The following is an 18,271-nucleotide window of genomic DNA, read 5'->3' as shown; positions in this document are numbered from 1 at the left end:
TCCCTGGCTCCTGGCTTCAGCCTGGCCCAGCCGTTGGGGCCAACTGGGGAGTGAACCAGCGGATGGAAGACCTCTCTCTTTCGCTCTCTCTGTCTTCCCGTCTCCCTCGTTCTCTCCCCCTCTATCTGTAACTCTGCCTTTCAAATAAATAAATGCATCTTCATAAAAAATAAGAAAGAGGTAGACACACACCCTTAAGGTGACAGTTTAGCGGGATGCAGGCTGGAAAGAGAACAGATGAACAGCAAGACAAGGGAGATTCCAGTGTAGGGAAAGTAGCCCAAGGATGGGTTCCCAACTAAGGGTGGGGCACACGTGTGCTGGGAACATGTGTGTGACTTGTGTGTGAGGTGCGTGTGAGTGTGCATGCTTGTAGTTAACAAAAACATTTAAATATAGCAAGACATAAATCATACACATATGTATTTTGCCCTTTCCCCAATATTTATATATCCTGGCAGCTCAGAGCTGGGTGAGGAGGCAGTGGTGGGCCTGGTGGTTAAGACACTTGCATCCCACCATGGGGTGCTTGTACCCACTCTGGACCCCAGATTCCTGCCAGTGCAGACCCTGGGGGCAGTGCATCCCACCCTGGGGTGCCTGTATCCACTCCAGACCCGATTCCTGCCAGTGCAGACCCTGGGGGCAGTGCATCCCACCCTGGGGTACCTGTATCCACTCCGGATCCCAGCTTCCTGCCAATACAGACCCTGGGGGCAGTAGGGAATGGCTCAAGTACTTGGGTTTCTGCCACCTTCATGGGAGACTGGATTGAATCCACAGCTCCCAGCTCCAGCAACAGCCGACCCCCGGCCACTGTGGGCACTTGGACAGTGGACTAGCAGATGGGCACTCTCTTTGTCTCTGTCTGCCTATCTCTGTCGGTCTCTATATCTCAAATAAATAAAGTGGGGGGCCGGCGCTGCGGCTCACTAGGCTAATCCTCTGCCTGGGCGCCAGCACCCCGGGTTCTAGTCCCGGTCGGGACGCTGGATTCTGTCCCGGTTGCCCTTCTTCCAGGCCAGCTCTCTGCTGTGGCCAGGGAGTGCAGTGGAGGATGGCCCAAGTGCTTGGGCCCTGCACCCCATGGGAGACCAGGAGAAGCACCTGGCTCCTGCCTTCGGATCAGGCTGCCACAGCGGCCATTGGGGGATGAAGACCTTTCTCTCTGTCTCTCTCTCTCTCACTGTCCACTCTGCCTGTCAAAAATAAATAAATAAATAAATAAATAAAGTGGGTTTTTTTAAAGTTTGTGGAAAATGAAATTAAAAGATGAGTTTATTTCGGTGAAAAAAATTTAAAGCCCATGCATGAGCAGTCTTCAAAAACCTCATGGAAAATGTGTGAAGAAAAAATGATGCAAAGATTTCAAAAAATTTGGGCACCAAAATAAATTTATCTTCTAATTCCATTTTCCCATATCCTCTTTGAAGTCGCTCATACACACTTAGAATATCGTGGATTACACACATGACATACAGTGGTGCATAATACATGCTGATACACAGATCTCACAGATGCACGCATCTATTATTAGATCTCACGGACGCTCTCCCAGGTCAGGGTTTGGGGAGCTGCTCGGCCCCTTCCGCCAGCCACGTGGCACCCCACGACACGGTAACTAACTCACGCTGCCACATTCCCTGCTGCCCACACATCCTGGAGGTGGTCCTGACCCCCTCCCCACCGCCCTCTCTGGACAAAGGCACCAACAATCTTGAGCTTTGCTGGACTTGGTCAGGGAGGCTCACACACTCCCCCCCAGTTCAGGCGTCCCCGTATCTCTGCCGTGAGACGCCAAGTGGAAAATCCCGTGGCGATGTCAGCTACGTGGAGAGGAAGGAGGCACTGGGTTGGGCATGTGGTGCAGGGTTCAGTGGCTGCTTGGGACACTTGTATCCCACATGAGAGTGCCTGTGGGCCGGCACTGTGGCGCAGCAGGTAAAGCCTCTGTCTGCAGTGCCGGCATCCCACATGGGCACCGGTTCAAGTCCCGGCTGCTCCACTTCCCATCCAGCTCTCTGCTATGGCCTGGGAAAGCAGTAGAAGATGGCCCAAGTCCTTGGGTCCCTGCACCTATGTGGGAGACCCAGAAGAAGCTCCTGGCTCCTGGCTTCAGACTGGCTCAGCTCTGGCCGTGGTGGCCATTTGGGGAGTGAACCAGAGGATGGAAGACCTCTTTCTCTCCCTCTGCCTCTCTATAACTCTTTCAAATAAAATAAATAAATCTTTAAAAAGAGAGAGAGAGAGAGCCTGTTTCAAGTCCCAGCTCCTCTGCTCCTGGTACCAGCTTCCTGCTAACGTGCACCATGGAAGGCAACAGTGACAGCTCAGGCAGGTGGGTTCCAGGCTCCCGGACTTGGCCTTGCCCAGCCGTGGCTGGTGTGAGCGTCTGTGGGAGGGAACCAGGGGACAGAAGATCTTTGTATCATCTGTCTCTGTCTCTCTACCTTTCGAATAAAATGAAAAAAAGAAGAAAGAGGCAGGATGGAAGGATGCCAGTATTTTCATCATGGCTGCCGCGGGCGGTGGACTACGAGTTTTGTTAAAAACCCACTGTTCAGATTTGCCTACACCTTGAACACCATCTATGATGAGCAACATGATGTAGCTGGTTAATGGGGGGAAGGCTCATGAAACCCAAGCTGCAAGAGCCGTGCCCAGGGTCTGCGTAGCATCATCCATGATCCCACACCACCTGGCCAGCGTCTCGGGTCCACAGAGTGCCAGGGCAGGTCCTCTAGGGACCACCAGGTCAGAAAGGAGCCAAGAACGTCCCTCCCGCCAGGATGACACGGGAAATGAAACAGACACACAGGCCGACAAAGAATGCAGCAGCGGGCGGATCCCAAAGGATCCCAAGATCACGCCAGGCGAGTGAAGAAGCAGCAGCCTGGCAGACGTGGTGCTGTTATGAGCTGAACAAGTCAGCAGCCCACGTCACATGTGGGGACACGGGATCAGAGAGGTCAAGCTATCTGCTCCAGGTCACACAGGGATAAACGCCCCCTGCCTGGCCAGCTCCCATAGGCTGCTTCTGCTCCCCCTCTGGCTGCAGCTGAGATGTTTGGACCTGTGCAACAGCGCCCCCTACTGCGAGGTGAAAACACACGCCGGCCAAGGCCAGCACCTGCCCACAAGGGCAACCTGCGGCGATTCCCGTACTTGGTCGGCAATCCAAGTAGCTGTTTTTCAATTGCAAGGGAGTAGGCATTTTAGCCTAGTGGTCACAGAGGTCCACATCCCATATCGGGGTGCCTGGGTTTGAGTCCCGGCTCCATCCCTGGTTCCGGCTTCCTATTATGCTGATCCTAGAAGGCAGCAGGGGATGGCTTAAGTAGTTTGGTTCCAGCCACCCAAGCAGAAGAACTGGACTGGGTTCTCAGCTCCTGGATTTAGCCCTGGCCCATCCCTGGCCATTGTGGTCACTTGGGAGTGACTTAGCCAATGGGTCTCTCTCTCTCCCTCTCTCTCCTTTTCTGTCCCTCTCTCTCTCCCTCTCTTCCTCTCTCTCCCTCTCTTCCCCTCTTACATAAATACGATTTTTGAAAAATACAATAAAATTGAAGATTCTAGGTTCAAGGTTACTCCAACAAAAAACCCAAACTGTGCACCGAGTGAATCCTTTGTGCCCAAGCCAGGCGGAGTGGTGTGTGTATTTTGTCACTGGGTCACTGCAACACCCCGAGAGACACAGATGCTGCCCCTGCGGTACCAGCGAGGAAACCCAGGTCCTGCCAAGCTCAGCCATCCCTGCCCAAAATCCCTGGCTGTGAGGAGCAGGGTCAGGATGGAATGGGATGCCTGCCAGGGCTGTGGGCGGCGGGCACTCGGCAGGACTGGCTGCTCCACACGCTCTGGCACCTGGGACACCTTGCCAAGGCCAAGCCCCCCACTCCGTCTCCAGGTCCCCTCCGCCTGTGCTGTGGTTAGAATGTGGTCTGTTCACAGTGCAGCTCCGTTCTTCCACGTCCTTGTACTGAAGTGATGGGGCCTTTAAGGGAGATAAGAAGTCACAGAGCAGGCCAGCGCTGTGGCATAGTGGGTAAAACCACCACCTGCAGTGCCAGCATCCCATATGGGCACTGGTTTGAGTCCTGGCTGCTCTACCTCCAATCCAGGTCCCTGCTGATGGCCTGAGAAGGCAGTGGAGGATGACCCAAGTGCTTGGGCCCCTGCACCCACGTGGGAAACCAGGAGGAAGCTCCAGATCCTGGCTTCAGATAACCAGCGGAAGGAAGACCTCTTTCTCTTGCTCTCTCTCCCTCCCTCCCTCTCTGCAACTCTGCTTCTCAAATAAATAAATAAATCTTTTTTAAAAAGTCACAGAGTACCTCCTTTGGAAGACATTAGTTGTTAGGGAAAAGCGAGCCCAGCCCCTGCCTGCTCGCTCTCCCACCACGTGCCGCCCTCTGCACAGGAGAGACCCAGTCCCGAGCCTCTTCCCTTTATAAGGCGCCCAACCTTGGGCACCTTGCTACAGCAGCAGACAACCTGCCCCTCCCCCAGCCCTGACCCCGCAGGCACGCCCCGGTCAGAGGACCTTGGACTGCACGAACGTCCGGAAAGTTGGCACCAGCGCCTCGTCGCCCAGGTGGTCCGCGCACTGGATGGCCACGTTCAGGATGTGGATGGGCTCTTCCCGGAGGCTCTGGGAGACAGGAACGCAGGCTGGGGTGGGGGCACGTGGGGGGGGGGGGTGCGCGGCCTGCCCCTTCCCCAGGTGCTGCCCGGGCAGCGACCCTCACCTTGGAGTCGTCCTCAGGGTACAGGGAGTTGCCGGCCTTGCTGAAGAGAGGCGTGTCCTTGGGCACGTTGGCAAAGCAGGAGATGACGTCATCAAAGTTCCTGGGGGAGCGGGGCGGGGAGAGAGGCTGTGGATCAAGCTCTCGGGCCAGGCCGACAGGATCCCAGGCCGACAGGATCCCAGGCCCTCCTCTGCCAGCCACACTCTGATCTCATCCGAGCGTGTGGGGGTCCCTGGGCTGGGGCGACAGCACCCCCGATGGGGGCTTTCTCCAGGGAACATTCAGCCTACATGATCCATCTACGAGCAGGGAAAGGATTCCAGCACCTGGGGCACTGCCTGGGCCTGGGGTCCACTCTGGGCTCCCTCTTTTACCGGCTGAGACCCCACCTCACCGCGGAGTCAGACGCAGCTAAGAATCACTACAGCTCTCGGGGCTGTTGGGAGAATCCAGCAAGGTGACAAGCACAGTGCAGCACGAGCACGGAGACAGGCAGCCGGGGTAACGGTGCCGCCAGCAACCATCCGTCATTTGCATATTTGGTACAATTTAAATATGCCATTTGGGGGCAGTGTTGGGCGGTTAAGACAGAGTCTGGGACGCCCATGCCGCATACTGGAGTGTGTGGGCTGAAGTCCCAGCTCTGCTCCTGTTTCTGGCTTCCTGCTAATGCTGATCCCGAAGAAGTCGCGGTGATGGTTCAAGTACTTGGGGCCCTGCCCTCCGCATGGGAGATCCGGATGGGGTTCCTGGCTCCCAGCTTCAGCCTGGTCTGGTTCTGGTTCTTGCAGGAATTTGGAGAGCCAACCAGCACTCTCCTTACCCCCCACCCCTGCCATTTCTCCCTACCACACTGTCTCTCTACCTTTCAAAGAAATGAAATCAATATTGTTCCACATACAGCATCTCACATCACTTTCATGGCACCCCTAGGAAGTAGGTTTTCTGTGACTCCCATTGTACAGATGAGAAAGCTAAGGTTAGGTCAGGTCCTTGGTCCCACAGTTAGGGGCTGCAGAGCCAGGGTGCAGACACACGCAAGCAGACACGCTACTATGATCCTGGCATCATTAATCTGCTGTGCCCTGTGCCTGCCCCCCCAACAAGGTGCCCAGCGAGTGACTGGCGGGCAGGAGAAGCACACACAGCCCCCTCCCTGCCCAGGGCGCCGGCTACCTGGTGAAATCCTCGAATCTCCTGAAGGCGACCATGGCCCCCATCCGCTGGCACAGTGGGGAGAAGCCGCTGTCCATGAAGAGCTCCGTGCTGTGCCTGAGCAGGTCGGGGTTGGTGACGCTGATGGGCACGGCCATCCTGCAAGGCGGCGACACAGCTTAGGAGGCCCCCCCAAAGCGGGCTTCAAACTGGGGGCTGTGGGACTGAGGCTGGGGTCGGGGGCCGAGGGGTCCTGGGGTAGAGTAGGAGCTCAATGGATGAACGAATGAGTGAGTGAGTAATGTAGGCATGAAAGCAAGTCCAATCCCGGCACAGCCCCAAGGTCCATCCAAGCATGACCTTGGCCACGCAGAGGATGAACCTCCCCAGGGGAGCCCCAGCCCCAGGCTGCTGGTGAAGGGGGCAGGCTCGGTCCTGAGAAGCACCCCAGGTCTCGACGGCCCCTCATTCCTCCGTCACATCTGCTCTGGGGACAAAGTCAGCAGCCAGTGAGCGCTGGGATGCCTGCTGCGCCCAGGACTGGCCTCTCTCTGGCAGCAAATCCAATGGGGACCGCCTGAGATAGGTCGGGCCCTGGAATGGAATCAGCACAGGACAGTGAGCAGGCCCGAGGCTGCGTCTGGGGTCAGCCCTCAGCCGGCATCTGGGAACCTGGACTTGGGGAGGATTCCCGTGACTCCCTAAGCGATCAGGGTGGCTCTCGGTGCCGAGACCTGCTTCTCCCGGGAGCCTGGGTCCGGTGCTCTGCAGAGGGTGCCTACGTGAGCCGCCTGGGCACGGAGTCTCCAGCAAGTCGGCAGATGATGCTCCTGTGTTGCGACCACAGGGAGGCCCCCAGACGCTTGCTCCTGGTTCCCTCTGGCTCCACCCGCACACTATCTACCTTTGCAATGTCCTGCTTTGTAATTTTGTGCTGCACCGAGTCCCAGCCACGGGATGACCGTGTACTGAGTCCCGGGAGTCCCCCTGGCAAACCACAGAACCAGCTGGGGGCTCCTCAGGTGTGTTCCAGGATTTCCCAGAAAGCCTGCTCCAGGACAGCCGATGCCAGCGGTCACACACTGGTCGTGGCGTGGCTGAGTCAGCCCGCCGCCTGCCTCTGGCCCAGGCACCCGGACACGGGTCACCTGCCACGTTGGAGAAACAGAATCCGCATTGCCTCCTTCTCTTGGGGAAGACACGGAAAGGCCCGGCCCTGCCTTGCCGGCCTCTCTCCTCCAGGGTAACCATGGGCAGGGCTAGAACAGCAGCCCCTCCCCGGGCAGCAGCAGGGCTCAAGACCCCTTGACCACTGGGTGAGCGACCCTGCTGAGTCCCAAGCTACAGCCCACGCAAAGCTCCTCCCAGCTCTGAGCGCCCCTTGGGTCTCAGGGACTCAATGCACCACCATGCACCTGGCTCTACAGACACAGGTGTTCCAAGGGCCAAGCTAGCCCTCCTAGGTAGGGGTCGGGGAGACCTGGCTTCTCAGGGGCCTTGCTCAGGGGCCACCCAGGGAAAGGAAACCCCAGTACCCCCAGTATAGCAACAGCGAGGACCTGAGATGGCCAGGAACTCCCTGCAGGGTCCCCATGGTCCCTCTCTGGCTCCATACAGCAAGGAGCCTGTGTCCACACCGGGAGTCACAACCAACAGCCTGGCACACACGCGGTGCTTCCCTAAGATCTGCAGCCCTTGGGGGAGCTGAGCTGGAAACCAAGAGAGGAAAGACTTGCTCCCTGCGGGGTAGGTATGGTCCAAATACGGCCCACCGCCCACCACCCACCTCCCACCGCCCTCAGCGTCTTCCCCTCTTCCCTCCATGGGGTGAAGTGTCACCATCCGTTTTAAGGAAATAAGGCAATACAATAAAAACCAATTCAACAACAACAACAGATTGCAGGTGCTGCTGGAGGAGGCCCCGCTGTCTCTGTCCAGAATGGTGCAGCACCTCCTTTCTCAAAACCAACAGGAAGAGACACCTGTTCCCTAAACCAAGACACATCCCAGCTTCAAGAATGCACGAGCCCTGCTGCTGGGAGAGAGACAAGGTGCGATCGCTGAACCCCAAATCACAACGAGACCATGGCCCCCCGCAAGCGGGGCCTCTGGGCCTCCCCGCTGAGAGAACCAGCGACAGAGGACAAGGAAGAGCGAGGGAGACCCAACGGCCCTCCGCAGGGCGCCACACTCCGCCTTCGTGTCCTGAAATCAGGCGGATTGGAAAAGACAGCATGGGCAGCCCCCCTCAGACCCACGTGTCCTCCAGTGGGGACACCGAGGGCACCAGCTCCTGGACAGCACACGTGGACACGGACAGGCCACTGCACCTGCCCCCAGGCCGGCAGGTGGTGTGGCAAGACCGCTGAGGTGAGCACCTGACTCAGGCTCAGATTCCTGCCCCTTGTAAATGACTGGCTCAGCCTCCAACAAAGGCGGGCCCTGGGCTTCATCTGCACAAGGCGGAAGAGAACACGGTTTCAACCAAGACAGGCAGAGTTAGTGAGAGAGATACAGAGAGAAAGGTCTTCCTTCCGTTGGTTCACTCCCCAAATGGCCGCTATAGTCGGCGCTGCGCTGATCCGAAGCCAGGAGCCAGGTGCTTCCTCCTGGTCTCCCATGAGGGTGCAGGGCCCAAGCACCTGGGCCATCCTCCACTGCACTCCGGGGCCACAGCAGAGAGCTGGACTGGAAGAGGAGCAACCGGGACAGAATCCGGCGCCCCAACCGGGACTAGAACCCGGTGTGCCGGCGCCGCAGGCGGAGGATTAGCTTAGTGAGCCGTGGCACTGGCCTATCCCATTTACTCTTCACAGTGGTCTAGGACAAACAACACTGTTATCTAGAACTTTCTGTGCCCATGGAATGTTCTAGAACTACACTGTTCAACAGGGTGGCCGTGAGCCACAGGCAGCTGCTGAGGACTTTAAACACAGCTGGGATTGGGGTGGGCATTTGCCCCAGCAGTTCAGATGCCAGCTGCGATGCCCACATCCCATAGCAATGAGCCTGGCTTCGAGTGCCAGCACTACTCCTCAGTCAGCTTTCTGCTAACGTGCACCTAGGGAGGCAGCAGGTGATGACTCAAGTCCTTGGGTCCCTGCACATGGGAGACCGGAAGAAGCTCCTGGCTCCTGGCTTCGGATCAGCTCAGCTCTGGCCATTGCAGCCATTTGGGGAGTGAACCATCGAATGGAAGACCTCTCTCTCTCTCCATCTGTAACTCTGCCTTTCAAATAAATAAATAAGTCTTTAAAAAAAATGGAAAGTTTTTACAAAGTAACCGACGCAGCTGGCATGAGAGAGGAGCTGCACTCCACTCCCATTCACCGGCAGAAGCCGGCATGGGTCCCGGGCGCCATCCCGGACACGGCAGGCACAGGCAGCAGCATCAGCTTACCTCCACTTTACAGCAGGGCGGGGGGGGGGCAGAGATGCTACAGTCGGGGAGCCCCGTGTCCCTGACACCTCCCCAGCAGCATCCCCAGACACACAGACGCGGGACTCCAGGGGGTCAGGGGGAGGAGAGCCACGGGCCATCCCCCCGGGGAAGCCCGGCCCGTACCGGTTAGGGTGGGAAGAGGGCAGCATGAACTGGAATTCCACCACGCAGGTGCCGTCCGGGAGCTGCCGGTGCTGCAGGCTGTTCAGCTCGTAGGCGATGTAGGCCCTCCGCACGTACACCTGACGGAGAAGCACAGGGGACCTTCCTCAGAGCGCGGGCGCGGGCAGGACATGCCAGGAAGCGTGGCCAGCTCCGCCTGATACGCTCCTAACATCTATCTGGAGCAGGAACGCATAAGCGTTTGCTATAAAGGACCGAAGAGTAAAGGTTTTAGGCTTCATGGGACAAAACTCAGTGGCAACCACACAACTCTGCTGTTACAGCACCGGAGGCAGCTGTAGACAATATGCAAATGAGTGGGCGTGGTTGTGTGCCAATAAAACTTTATCGACAAAAACAGGCAAAGCGGGCCACATGTGGCCCAGAGGCTACACCCACTCCAGAGCTCTGTCCAACAGAAATGTAAGCTAAGCCGTGTGTGTCATCTGAAATCTTCAAGAAGCCACTCAGGAAATAAAGTAACAGGTAAATAGACTCTTCAGAATGTATTTTATTTCAGCCAAACACCCAAAATATTTTCATTTTAACATACAATCAATACAACAAGTTCTTGTCATTCTTTTCTTGATAGTAAGTGTTGGGAATTGAGTATTTTTTTAAAATATTTATTTTATTTATTTAAAAGGCAGAATTACAGAGAGAGAAAGAGATTTTCTATCCACTGGTTCACTCCCTAAATGGCTGCGATGGCCGGGGCTGGGCCAGGCTGAAGCCAGGAGCCAGGAGCTTCTTCTGGGTCTCCCACATGGGTACAGGGGCCCAAGGACTTGGGCCATCATCCACTGCTTCCCCAGGAGCATTAGCAGAGAGCTGGATCAGAAGAAGAGCAGCCAGGGCTCAAACCAATGCTCCGGTATGGGCTTCTGGCATCACAAGCTGTGACTTAGCCCACTGCACCACCATGCTAGCCCTTGAGCGTGGAATCTACACTCTGAGCATAGCTCCGCCCAGACCAGTTGCATGAACCAAATGTGGCCAGGGCAGCCACAGGAGACCACATACTTAGGGCGTTTAAATGCTGGTAGTTTTCCATTCGAGTAGGGAATGCGGGGCCTGGACAGCAGGAGTCAGCATGGCAGCCCTGGTGCTGGCCTTGGCCAGCCTTGGGGACCCTGGATCCGGGGAGGGTCCCCGCCACTCGCTGCTGGGAGTGGCTCTTGGTGCCTGATGTACCTGTGCCCACAGCGTGGTTCACACAGAACTTCTGCCGTCTTGCCTGGAGTTCGTGCAGGCTAGGCAGAGCTGTCCACGTGAACGGCCTCCACCGGAACCTCCGGGGCCCTGAGGCTCAAACGCTGCCCTGGCAGACACCTCAGCTGTGTTCTCACAACTCGCCACTAGGGGGATTCAGTGCATCTTGTAGGGACCCCATGGGGCAGGGCAGGGACCCAGGAGGCCTGGCCCTGGCCTCTGGGGGAGGTCACCTCCTGTGCCTTTTCCACCTGGCTCATGGCTTTGTATCTCTTTGCTGCAATAAACCACAGCTGTGACTACAACGGTATATGCCAAGTCCTAGCGAATCATCACACTTGGAACTGCTGACCCACTTAGAGCCCTGTCAACGAAAGAGACTGAGTCAAACTCCTGATTGCTGGGGCTGGCGCTGTGGCATAGTAGGTTAAGCATCCACCAGCAGTGTCGGCATCCCATATGGGCACCAGTTCGAGTCCTGGCTGCTCCACTTCTAATCCAGCTCCCTGCTGATGGCTTGGGAAAGCAGAGGAAGATGGCCCAAGTCCTTGGGCCCTTGCACTCACATAGGAGACCCAGAGGAAGCTCCTGGCTCCTGGCTTCAGATCGGCCCAGCTCCAGCTGTTGTGGCCATTTGAGGAGTGAACCAGCGGATGGAAGACCACTCTCTCTCTCTCTCTGTCTTTCCCTCTCTCTGTCCTTAACTCTGCCTCTCAAGTAAATAAATAAATCTTTAAAAAAAAAAAAAAATCTCGTTCGCCACACTCATCTTGGGTCAGAAGCAAATGGTTGAATCGTGCCCAGGCAACGTGCCAGCCCAGGCAACGAAGGTTTGAGGCATCCTAGAAAAACCTCCAGCAGACATAAACAGCATCCGACTTCAAAAAGCAAGCAGAGGAGACGTATATTGGTTCTCACTGTCAGAAACTGAGACCGCAGCCGTTGGAAGATTCTTCCAGAACTGGAACCCACAGAGGGAGGAAACACTACAGCCCCACGAGACCCCGCAGCTGTCACAGGCTGCCAAGCCCCAGCAGGTCTCCATGAAGAGGCTGCCCGGAGGCCCCAGGACGGCAGAGCACGGGGAACGAGGGCCCCAGGGGACCAAGGTGAAGGACAGGGAGAGGTACCGCCAGCAGAGCCATGCCTGTGTGGCTGGCGTTTGGCCTCAGGGTTAAGACGCCCACTTTGGCTCTGGCGCTGTGGCACGGCAGGTTAAGTCGCCCCCTGTGACGCAGCATCCCATGTGGGCACTGGTTTGAGTCCCAGCTGCTCCACTTCAAATCCAGCTCCCTGCTGATGGGCCTGGGAAAGCAGCAGAGGATAGCCCAAGCCCCTGGGCCCCTGAACCCACGTGGGAGACCTGGAAGAAGTTTCTGGATCCTGGCTTCAGCCTGGCCCAGTCCTGGCTGTTGCAGCCATTTGGGGAGTAAACCAGCAGATGGAAGATCTCTCTCTCTGTCTCTCTCTCTCTTTGCCTCCCCCTCTCTATAACTCTGCCTTTCAAATAAATAAATAAATCTTTTTAAAAAACTGAATTCTATACAGAGATATTAAAAACTTGGATTTCCAGAGTCGGATGTCGTGGCACAGCAGGTGAAGCCACAGCTAGGGATACCTGCACCCCTCATCAGAGTGCCTGGTTTGAGTTCCAGCTAATACACTTCCGGTCCAGTTTCCTGGGAAGGCAACGCATAATGGCCGAAGTGCTGGGGCCCCTGCCACCCGCGTAGGAGACCAGGATAGAGTTCTGGGCTCCTGGCTTCAGCCTGACCCAGCCCCAGCTACTGCAGGCATCTGGGGAATGAAGAAGCAGTTCCCTCTCCCTCCCCCTCCCCCTCCCCCTCCCTCTCCCTCTCCTGTGTGTGTGTGTGTGTGTGTGTCTCCCTATCAATCTGCCTTTCAAATAAATAAATCTTTAAAAAAAAATCCACCAAAACCCAGATTTCCTGAGACTAGCCAAGCACACATCCCAGGCCCCGAATTCAGAAAGACAGCAGGAGTAAGGTGGCGCTGGCCAGGCTTTGCGAATTCCTGACTCACGGGGGTGTGTGTGCGCGCACGTGTGTGTGTGTGTGTGTGTGTGTGGCCTACAGCTGTCCTCTGGGCCCCTCCTCGTCATTCCCCGTGGAGAAAGCTCTCAGAGGGATTTAGTGCCCCATGGCGGGTGGGAAGTCTGGCCAAGGGGCCTCAGGCCCGGCTCTGGGGTGGGGTGGGGACTGGTACCCAGCTGGGCCCTGTGCGGCAGGCTGCCATGGCACGAGACAGCCACGGCCACCAGCAGGGACTCTGCAGCAGGACAGACCCACGGGAACCCCAGACCCGCCCTTGCCGGCGTGGGGTCTTGCACAAGTCACTTCAGCTCTCTGGGCCTTGGTCCCTCCCTGTGTCCAACAGAGACAGACGCAGTGGCCACCACGCCCAGAGAATGAGACCGCAAGGCGTCGGACCCAGGCTCGGGCAGCCAACACTAGACCCAGCACACTCGGCACCACTGGCGCACGGGTGCTAGGGTTTGCACAGAGCCTGCGCGTCCCCCAAGGCCTACTGTGTTGGAAGCTGAATCCCCAGAGGGCAGAATCGCACTGTGATGTTTGCAATGGGGTCTTCGAGAGGTCCGATGAGGCTATCAGAGTGGAGACCCCACGACTGGATCCTGATGACTTTGTAAGAAAAGAGAGACCCAAAGAGACACATGCACACACACTCATGCACATTCACACACATGTACACACACATGCACACGCACACGCACTCCCTATGTCTCGCTGTAGGATGCCCCGCGCCGGCCGCCAGCACGAGGCCATCACCAGATGCACCACCTTGACCCTGCCCCTCCAGAGCTGTGTCCAGCTCGGGTGCTTTGTGACAGCGACAGGGAGCAGACCCAGGGCAGGCGGGCCGCTTACCTCCAGGGAGGCCATGCACACGACCTTGTTGGCGTGGTAGAAGAACGTAGGCAGCACGTCAAAGATCGTCGTCTCCGAAAGGATCAACTTCTGCAGAGATGGGGGGAGGGGAGGAAACGTGAACAGCTGAACCTCCAGCCAGGGCGGAGCGTGGCCACGGTCTGTCCCAGGAGATCTGGCGGCACCCAGGGCCGGGCGCACGGCTTCAGACACTGAGGGGGGAAGCTGGGAGCTCACATGAGCCAGAGCGGGGCTGGGGAGGAGCCTGGGTTGGGGCCTTGGGGAGACAAAGCCGACACCCAGCCATGGCGGGCTCAGTGCCTTCAACTACAAGCATACTTGAGAGAGCGCATGGAGAAATGCAATGAACGGATGTCCGTTTCAGTGCAAAACAGTTTCCAAATCATGCAGAGTGTTTTCCATAATCCACATTTCCGTGAACCTTTAGGAGACCCCTCATGGGCATCGGCACACCTGCACCAGGACGCCCTCGTGCCCGACATCCTGTCTGTCCTACAGGGCTGTGCTCCCAGACCCCGCCCAATGCGGGGGCCACGCTGGCTGAACTGGCTGCCTCTGGGGCTGTGCCAGCACTGCATTGCAAGCACCTCAGGCCCAGGGCAGCATGTGCCCCCGAGACCCTCCCCCGGGGAAGGTGAGCGGGAAGAAGTGCCTCACCTTGAGGTTTTCTGGGCAGAACTGGTGGCCGTACATGTCGATAGCGGACAGGAAAATGGACTCCACCTGGTTGTGTCTCAGCTCATAGGAGGGGAGGTGAGAGGCAATCAGGACCTGCAGAGGGGACGGAGGGCTGGGGTGGGTGGCCACGCAGCGGTGAGGCAGGGGATGGGGGGAGGGGGGAGGGGATGGAGGGCTGGGGTGGGCTGGCCTCCCAGGGGGAGGCAGGGGACAGAGGGCTGGGGTGGGCTGGCCACGCAAGGGGAGGCAGGGGATGTGTTAGGGGGAGAAGGGGGAATGGGACACAGGGCTGGGGTGGGCTGCCCACACAGGGGGAAGGCAGGGGATGTGGGCGGGGGAGGTTTGGAGGGAGGGGATGGAAGGCTGGGGTGGGCTGGCCTCACAGAGGGAGGCAGGGGATGGCGGGGAGGGACACAGGGCTGGGGTGGGCTGACCACACAAGGGGGAAGGCAGGGGATATGGGCAGGGGAGGTTTGGAGGGAGGGGACAGAGGGCTTGGTGGGCTGGCCAGGCAGGGGAGAGGCAGGGGATGGGGGGGAGGGACACAGGGCTGGGGTGGGCTGGCCATGCAGGGGGGAGGCAGGGCTTGGGGGGGAAAGGGGGATGAGGGGACAGAGTGCTGGGGTGGGCTGGCCACACAAAGGGAGGCAGGGGATGTGGGGGGAAGGTTTAGGGGGAGAAGGCAGGGGACTGAGAGTGGGGGTGGCTGAGGGGGGCAAGCACACAGGGCAGCAGGTTGGGGGGAGACTGGGACACAAGACGGCAGCACAGCGGGAGCCCCGCGTGAGGGTGGGGAGGGAGGGCCGTGCACGGGGCGGGGCGGCGTCTCGGGCCCCACCTGCCTGGCTCGGAGAGCCACTTTGCAGTGTTCACTCTTGCTCAGCTGCGTGAGCTCGTTGAGGATGGAGGTCAGCTCGTCCGACAGGGAGGGGTCTGGGCCACACAGCTCGTCCTTTGGGGACAAAGACAGGACCCAAGTGGCTCTCCTCTGCGGAGGGAAACCCCAGCACCCGGCCCGGCCAGGGGGCGCAGCTGCCCCAGGCAAACCAGACCCAGCTCTCTGGGCGGCCCTGTCTGCCCTGGACCTGCCCACTCATCTACCCCCAAAACACCCCCTCAACAGCCAGGAAGAAGGCAAATGGCAACCAAGTGGAGGCTTCTTTTTTTTTTTCTTTTTGACAGGCAGAGTGGACAGTGAGAGAGACAGAGAGAAAGGTCTTCCTTTGCCGTTGGTTCACCCTCCAATGGCTGCCGCGGCCGGCGCGCTGCGGCCGGCGCACCGCGCTGCTCCGATGGCAGGAGCCAGGAGCCAGGTGCTTCTCCTGGTCTCCCATGGGGTGCAGGGCCCAAGCACCTGGGCCATCCTCCACTGCACTCCCTGGCCACAGCAGAGAGCTGGCCTGGAAGAGGGGCAACCAGGACAGAATCCGACGCCCCAACCGGGACTAGAACCCGGTGTGCCGGTGCCGCTAGGCGGAGGATTAGCCTAGTGAGCCGCGGCGCCGGCCCCAAGTGGAGGCTTCTTAGAGGCTGCGTGCCCCTTATCCAAAACGCTTGGGCCAGAAGCGCTTGGAGTTTTCCACGTTCTGGAATATTTGCAGATACGTAATGAGACATCTCGGGGATCCTGGGGACGGGACCCGCGTCTAAACACCAAGTTCATTCACATTTCAGGTAGGCCTCACACGATGCGGCCCGAAGGTAATTTAGAATTTTACTTTATCTTCTTTTTATCCACCTGAAAGGCGGCGAGACAGGGAGAGAGTTACATACAGACGGCGAGAAGGAGCTCCAGTCACTGGTTCACTCCCCAAAGGCCTGCAACCCCCAGGACTGGGCCTGGCTGAAGCCAGGAGCCTGGACTTCTCCGCCCAGGTCTCCCACGCGCCCCAGCGTCTGCAGCAGCGGAAGCTGCAGCTGGGAGAGGAGCCGGGACTGGACCTCGATGTGCGACATGGGGGTCCCGAGTGGCCTCTCGGCTGCTGAGCCCGACGCCCGCCCCACAGAGGTCATCTGACGTATTTTTAGTGCACCTGCATTTTACCTGTGACCCTTCACGTGAGGTCACGTGTGGAAATTTCCACTGGAGGGGGCACCCCACTGGTGCTCAAAATGTTCAGAATTCAGAGCATTCTGTCTTTCAGGGTGGGTCCCTCAACCCCGCACCACTACCAGCCAGCAACCGTCAGGTGCTGACCACGCACCAGGCAAGCAGGCCCTTTACGTCCAGTTCCCCAAAGTCTGGCACCCCCTGAAGAGTTGCTGGCATGAGCCCATTGTATAGACAAGGAAACTGAGGCTCAGAGAAGCACTGCTTCCTGCCCCAAGACCACAGGCACCTGCAAGGAGGGTCAGATCTGAACACGGGTCTGTTCTGTCCTGGGGACTCTGACCCGTCCCCTAGCCGCTGCTGCCTGCCTTACGAGGCAGGGGCCGTGTCTCGAAAGGGAGCTCCAGGGGAGGGCTGCTATGAAGCCTGAGCCTGGGCCCAGCCACTCCTGTTCTCTGCTTCCCAGCTCGCCAGGCGATCCTTCTGCCCCACCTGCCCCACCATCCTCCATGGGCCCCTTGCCACGGCCAAATGCTTGGGACGCCCTCATCCCCGTCTGAATGCCTGGGTCCAGTTGAGGCTCCTCCGCTTCCGATCCAGCTTCCTGCTAACGTGCACTCTGGGAGGCTGCAGGTGGTGACGGCCCAAGCACTTGGGTTCTTGCCACCCACGTGGGAGACTCTGAGTTTCAGGCTTTATGGCTTCAGACTGGCTCAAGCCTAGCTCTTGTGGCAATCTGGGGAATCAGCCAACAAATGGAAGCTATGCCTCTCTCTCTCTCTCTTTCAAATAAAGTTAAAATAAATGTTTCAAAGAAGACAGAAAACTATCCCCCACCTATCTATAAAACCGTGAAAATGCCATAGAAAGTGAACATTCCATCATCAGTGTTATCTCATACGCAGCCCCCTGCTTAGGTTCCCCATCGGGCAGGTGTTCGGGAGCACAAGCGCCTGAGGCCGCCCGGGAAACTCGGACTGAGCTGACACGGGTGGATCCTGGGCAGCTGCATGTACGGAAGCCTCATGGCCCCCCGCCCCAGTGAGCCGCATTTGCCACCAGGATCGAAAGCGGCTGCACGAGGAGACTTTCAACTGGTTCTTTACAGAAACGCCAACTCTGACAAGCACCTCTCGTTCCGCGTGAACTGTCCTGTAGGCCCATGGCCCAAATCCAGCCAATAAAGTTTTACAGAAACGCAGCCACGCTCGCTCATCTCCATATTGTCCGCAGCTGCGTCTGGCTCCGGGGGCAGAGGTGGCAGAGCTGAGAAGCTGTACTAAGGGCTGTTTGGTCACAAGCCTAAAATATGCACTATCTGGGGCCCTTTATAGAAAAAATTCTCCACTGACTCCCTCCTCCCATCAGCCAAGTCTGCTGGTCCAACATTTTCCAAGTCACTTGTCAAGGTCCACTACCAAGGAAGAAAACCTTCAGTTACACCAAGCCTGATGCTTGCTATCTAGCAGGAAAAGGAAGAATGAGGGGCTGGCATCATGGCACAGCGGACTCAGCCCCCACTCGGGACGCCTGCATCCCATATCGGAGTGCCTGGTCCCAGCCTAGGCTCCCGCTGACTGCACCCTGGGAGGCAGCAGGTGGTGAGTGGCTCAAGAACTCTGGTCCCCACCACCCACATGGGAGACCCAGAGTTCCTGGCTCCCAGCATCAGCCTGACCCAGCCCCAGCTGTTACAGGCATTTGGGAAGTCAATCAACGGATGGAATCTGTGTGTGGGTGTATGTGTGTCACTGTGCCTTTAAAAAAAAAAAAAAGTTTATGAAAGGGAGGGGAGGAGAGGAAAGGGGAGGGGAGGAGAGGAAAGGGGAGAGGAGAGGAAGGAAGGGGAGGGGAGGGAAGGGGAGGGAGAAGGGAGGGCAGGGGAGGGAGAAGG

The 18,271-nt window shown here is 57.9% G+C and overlaps 1 protein-coding gene across 7 annotated transcripts in view; it reads right to left on the bottom strand.

Annotated features, from left to right (window-relative positions):
- ACACB (acetyl-CoA carboxylase beta) overlaps positions 1-18,271 on the bottom strand; it is a 128,418-nt gene that overhangs the window by 27,696 nt on the left and 82,451 nt on the right. For all 7 annotated transcript variants that reach the window (XM_089322887.1, XM_051835875.3, XM_089322888.1 and 4 more), the window contains 7 exons: positions 15,166-15,279; positions 14,307-14,420; positions 13,629-13,718; positions 9,469-9,587; positions 5,925-6,062; positions 4,749-4,848; positions 4,544-4,651 (listed from right to left, as the gene is read on the bottom strand). In XM_089322887.1, coding sequence (XP_089179013.1) covers positions 4,544-4,651; positions 4,749-4,848; positions 5,925-6,062; positions 9,469-9,587; positions 13,629-13,718; positions 14,307-14,420; positions 15,166-15,279 — 783 coding nt within the window. The remainder of the gene's footprint in view (positions 1-4,543; positions 4,652-4,748; positions 4,849-5,924; positions 6,063-9,468; positions 9,588-13,628; positions 13,719-14,306; positions 14,421-15,165; positions 15,280-18,271) is intronic.

This window comes from Oryctolagus cuniculus, chromosome 21, assembly GCF_051225735.1.
Source record: "Oryctolagus cuniculus isolate XC-2025 breed Fujian yellow rabbit chromosome 21, ASM5122573v1, whole genome shotgun sequence".
NCBI lineage: Eukaryota > Metazoa > Chordata > Mammalia > Lagomorpha > Leporidae > Oryctolagus > Oryctolagus cuniculus.
Note: the sequence above shows the minus strand (reverse complement) of the source record. Positions and strands in the feature narration are given on the sequence as shown.